This window comes from Cupressus sempervirens, chromosome 8, assembly GCF_028749045.1.
Source record: "Cupressus sempervirens isolate cs-2001-9-10 chromosome 8, ASM2874904v1, whole genome shotgun sequence".
NCBI lineage: Eukaryota > Viridiplantae > Streptophyta > Pinopsida > Cupressales > Cupressaceae > Cupressus > Cupressus sempervirens.
Window position 1 is genome coordinate 264,854,110 of NC_143125.1, and position 5,229 is coordinate 264,859,338.

General features: G+C 37.6%; 1 protein-coding gene across 2 annotated transcripts; it reads right to left on the minus strand.

The window, feature by feature from the left end:
* Positions 1 to 282: 282 nt before the first annotated feature.
* LOC149542470 (MLO-like protein 9) lies at positions 283 to 4,961 on the minus strand. 2 transcript variants are annotated; one of them, XM_089797413.1, is made up of 15 exons: positions 4,524 to 4,961; positions 4,233 to 4,290; positions 3,537 to 3,799; positions 3,248 to 3,364; positions 3,047 to 3,107; positions 2,749 to 2,837; positions 2,584 to 2,658; positions 2,387 to 2,475; positions 2,218 to 2,267; positions 2,050 to 2,090; positions 1,776 to 1,949; positions 1,644 to 1,679; positions 1,456 to 1,523; positions 1,254 to 1,314; positions 283 to 1,026 (listed from the first exon to the last, which is right to left on the minus strand). In XM_089797413.1, the coding sequence occupies exons 1-15, from the start codon at positions 4,644 to 4,646 to the stop codon at positions 649 to 651; spliced, it is 1,683 nt and encodes a 560-aa protein (XP_089653539.1). In that variant the 5' UTR covers positions 4,647 to 4,961; the 3' UTR covers positions 283 to 648. The 2 variants fall into 2 exon arrangements, with proteins under 2 accessions (XP_089653539.1, XP_089653538.1); XM_089797412.1 differs by having other exon boundaries at positions 2,584 to 2,837; positions 4,524 to 4,796.
* Between the last annotated feature and the right edge of the window lie 268 nt (positions 4,962 to 5,229).

The window sequence follows — 5,229 nt, forward strand, 5'->3', positions numbered from 1 at the left end:
CAAAAGTACATTTGACCAAACAATCAACCACCCCATTCCACACAAACAATAGAATAGAAAGAACCACAAAACTAAAAAAATATGTCTAATATTCAACTACTAACATCACCCAACTGTTGTGACCACCACCTAAAATTGAGCTCACAAATGATTATTTTCCATCTAAAAGCATACAATTTTGATTTTTTTATTTATAAAATCTAATCAATAAGAAGTCAACTTAAAAACATTCCCACCTAGAGATGAGGTGGGTGTGGTAGATTTAATTTGCATAGAAAGAAATACAAAAGACTTATTCCTGGTATTAAATAAAGTCCCCAAACTCTAACAAAGACGAGGATTGTTCTCAATATACAAAGGAGACAATTCCTTCTCAAATACAAACTTTAAATTGGGTGATGACAATGAATAATTTGGCTTGAGCAGGGCGTTCTTTTTGTCGTTTATCTTTCTCTCTCTTTGTTTTTTCCTGTTATCCTCTCATTGTACAATATTAAACCATAGTAAGTCACGTAGTCCCTACCCTATTAACTGGGACAGCTGAAATTTCACAGTAATTAGCGTTTGGATCTATGGGTGGTCATTTGGAAATGTGGATATCTTAACTTTGACGAAGCCTATTATGGTCTAAATGTGTATTTGGGTAGTTTACAATGCAAAGGAGAAATCAGTTGTGTCTTTTCCAGTGGAATGTTGTCTTGTTGCCTGTGCCTCTGAAGTTGAAGAAACTGGGTGAGGATGAGGAGAAGAAGGAGAAAGCTGTTCCAGCTCATAATCTGATGCTTCCTGGTCTGAATAGTAACTTCTTCGAGAGATTCCTCGACTTTCAACGTCTCCCATTGTTTTGTACTTGTGCAGCAAGTGGACTGGTGACGACCCACGGCTTGGAGTTGTTTCACCGCTTCGAAGTCCAGAGATTGCAGACCCTTTGTGTTTCTTCCTATTTTTCTTGGCATTATTATGCCATTTCTTTAGTGCATTTGCTGTCTGCTCTTCAAATATAGCCTTCTTCATATGAGACCCCATCTGCATAAGCCATTGCACTGATCTTTAGGAAACATTCCATTTCAATTGTTTCTCAGACTTTAGTAGTGGATAAGATCCACATTTTTACATGGTTACGAATTGGAATAGACTTCTAACAGTATAACCACCATGATTTTTGGTTATGGGGTTCAACATGAGGCTTATAAATTGGAAGTAAATTAGAAAGCACCAATTAATCCTATCTTGTGGATCCATAGGAGGAATACCTGTGTCATGAGTGCATATAAAGGAAGTGTAATATAGCTGCACAAAAACTGCACACCGATCCTAGATACATATACAAGAAATTCTATGTAAGTCAAGATTTGTCTTTAAAACAGATAATGGCTTTCTTTTTGGTACAAGCTGTAATGGTAACTGAAAATGTAGATGAACAAAATGATGTATAGATATCATTTGTAGACTCACCCCATTCCAACTCTGATCATGATAGATGTGAAATTTGAATGGAAACAGGACCTCAGCCCAAACTTATACTGCACTTGCCAAAACATGAAATCTAAATGAACTGCATTTATACTGAAGGATGTAACCTATTCAACTGTACTACTGAAATTTTCTTAGGAGTATTCTTAACCATAAAATATTGTTCTTACCCATATCCATAAAAAGTAAGCAAGCTGGAAAGCATTCTGCACAAAATAAGGCAAAATTGATGTGTTAGTATATCCTCCACCGAATAACAGGAACTAGCACTATGAAACTTTAGCAAATGGAGAAGTTGATACCTGGAAGAGAGTGAAATGTATCAGAAAGAGAACCAACTTTGGGCGATTGAACCAGAAGCGCTTATCACTGGGCTGCACTACTGGCGTCCCATGGACAACAGCATGCCTCTCATGAATTTCCAAGGCCATCTCTGTTATTATAACTTGTAGTTTTGTTCCAACTAACAGAACTATCTGCACATTTGGAGAACAAATTGCCAATGAGCACCAAAAATACAAGGAGAAAAACTATTAGCTGATGTTTCCATTCTAACACACAACTTTGATAACTTACACATAAGGGTAGGAAAGAGAGCCAGAAGTAAGCATACCACCCTGTTCCAAAAAACGGTGCATACAATCAGCGAGAGATTAATTAGATTCTCATACAGCAGTAACAATCCTTACAAAAGCAAGAAGAGAAAAGATTTAGCATAAGTGGTTTTTTCTGACGAAGGCTTACCATTCACATTAAGAAGCAAAAAGACCACAGCAAATGCCCACAATGCAGGGCTGTATACAGCTCAGAGAAAGAGTGTTAATTTAAATGAAAAGGGACTATGAGGGCAGCACGGCAAACCCACTATAGACTTCCAAGGAGGATGAAGGATTTCAAAAGTATGTTTACTAACCTGATTCCCACTACCTCTTTGAAGTCATCGTCCAAAGACCTCCTTATATATTTCTGAAAATCAAACTTGCTATTTGGAGCCAAGTGAGCCTGTTAAGTGTACAGATCAATGGATGGTAATTTGATTAATCCTTCGCATGAAATGGGCAGTGACTTTCAGAAAACTGTAAAAGATGATTCCAGGTAAGGAAGCCTTACCATGATGAAGCCATGGCGCAAAGTCAGGTAATCAATTTTAGGTACCGACCTAAAGAATTGTCGAAAGAAGCATACCTGCAATTCAAGGAAGAATTTAATTCTGAACCACAAATAGGTCATCAAATATGCATCCCCTGAATTTTTTTGAAGGTGAGAAGCACTTACAATCCATTTAAGAACCAGAGTTCGGCTCCAGAAACTTGTGTGGCGCCTCACGAATGAAGTTTCATGGCTGAATCTGAATCTTGCAGGATCTGCTTGAACCAATTGGCAAACGAACATATTTTGTTCAATTCAGGTTTTTAAGGTATATAAAATGACAACATCTGAAAACTTCATGTTTGCTACAGATAGAGGACCATTGTATGAAATGAGGAATGTTCGATTTCAGAGGACAAACCCAATCTAGGGTTTAGCAAGGTCACAGATTCACACAATAGCAAGGACACCCAAAAGTACTCACCATTTGAAAATTCATATTCCATTGTCTGGGTTTCCTTCTCCCATAATTTCCAACGCCTCATCTGAGCATTGAAAATTCCAGTTTATTAAAAAATGTTTTGAATGCATATAGACATCTAATACAGTTAATTCTTAGGCCACCAATTAGCATCAGTAAGGTGATGGCGAACAAATAAAGAACTGTGCTCTCCATTGCGCTTACTTTTGAGATTGCTAAGCCCATGGTTATGACGCTGTATAAGACATGTAAAATTGCCAAAATAAAGATGAAATAATGGAGGTCGTGCATGCCCTTCTGGGAGACAAGAGGATACATGCCCTGCACAAAGAAGGAAACAACCATCAAACAAAGCCTTACCAAGATATCAATTTGACATTTGTGTCATGAGCTAAACTCAAAATGGGCTTAGACAGTTTCAAAATTTAAACGTTCCCCAAAAGCATCATAGAAGCTGAACCAGAGACAATTTGAATTAGGATTCCGTGGCTACCTTCTTTGTACAAGGATCCTCACCCTCAGCAGCAGCAGCCAATTCACGCCTCCATGGGACCTCCTGATCAGAAGACATGGATGTCCAATTCCATAGAAGTTTCCGGCTTTTTTCATCACCTGAATCAGATTTCGTCTCTGAATCTTTCTTTTTGTACTCACAGGGAAGCATGGAGTAAGCTACTTTTTTCGATATACAAATCTCGGAAATAGGCTGCTGTCCAACTGTCAATAGGAGGGAGATGAACCCCATAATCATCAATTCTGCAACCAAAAAAGGGCTGTTCTCAGATCCATCTTTTCAACCCATTTATTATTGATGGGAAGATAGATTGAAAAATTCTATATAGGAAGTGTCTAAAAGACTGAAAAACAGTCTTCTGATATTTGCTCAAGACGGTCTCTATATTAATATCTCGAAACTTTATCAGGAATTGCCAAAATAAACACCGGCAGAACCATCACCCAAACCATATCACTGTCAATATGCATCATCATAAATCAATCCACTCGATCAAATCATGTTTGGTAATGAAAGTTTTCATAGGATATCACACCTTTCGTACTAGAATTTCTCGTTTTCAGAAAACATAAACCCCAAATTAAAAATCCAAAATCAGAGAAAACATAACAATATAAGTGTGTCATTAAGATTTCTACATCACATCCAAAGGCAAAGCTTCAATAAAATGCTTGCCTGATTTGATCTTATCGAGTGCCTCATACAAGGGCTTCTTATTTCTAGTCAAAAGCCACTGCAAATACACCGTGACAAAGGGAGGTTATGTTAGTAGAGAATAGGCATTGAATTCAAACATATCATTTCTGTAAATAGAAGAACAATCTTGATGTCCTAAGCTTGTCAGATTCTGTCATAGAATCCAAAATTTATTACAGAATGCAGATTTAACTTTTCCCGACAATTATCCAAAATAGCATGCATGGGTCCAGAATCCCCTGTTATGCAGGGTAGTTAACAAACCCTCACCTTGCCGGCATGATGAATGGCTTGTTCAAGTATTATGGAAATGACAATCATTACTAGACAAACAAGAGCTACTGCCCATGTTGGAGTTTCCTCCAATGACCTGTCCCCTGCGGATGGCGCCATCTTTGGCTTCTTTTCTGGATTGCTACTTCAAAATATACACAAACTAGTCCTAACTTTTCCCCCTCTTGAGTACAATCAACAGGCACAAAGGAATCGATCAGAAAATTGAATGCCCGCTTCTTCAAAAACCTCTGAATTCAAGCAAAGGAACCCAAACTTGATTCTGAGGCTCTAATTGAATACTTCCAATACCAGTAGGTGCTTAAATTGAATGCACTCGAGTGGAGCGAACCCAAATATCTAAAAATGTTGAAAATTCTCCCGAAGCTAAAATTGTCAATCGAGTTTCGCCATGTCCTCCTTAAACTTGATTATACATGTCAGAAACTTGGTCTTTTTATTTATCATGTTCAGTCCGCGTTGAAGAAGTCGAAGAAACCAGGTCAAATTGGGTTTTGGAAAATTCCAAAAAGTTATCCTGTATAATAAAATATAGGATCTACTCTCCTGACCGCCTAATTTAATTTCAATCACTCACGGCAGCCGTCAGGCCAAGTTCTCGCAATCCCCATATTCTAATATAAATAATAAATAATAATAATAAACAATAACAAACCATTTTGACATATTCTTAACAAGTCAA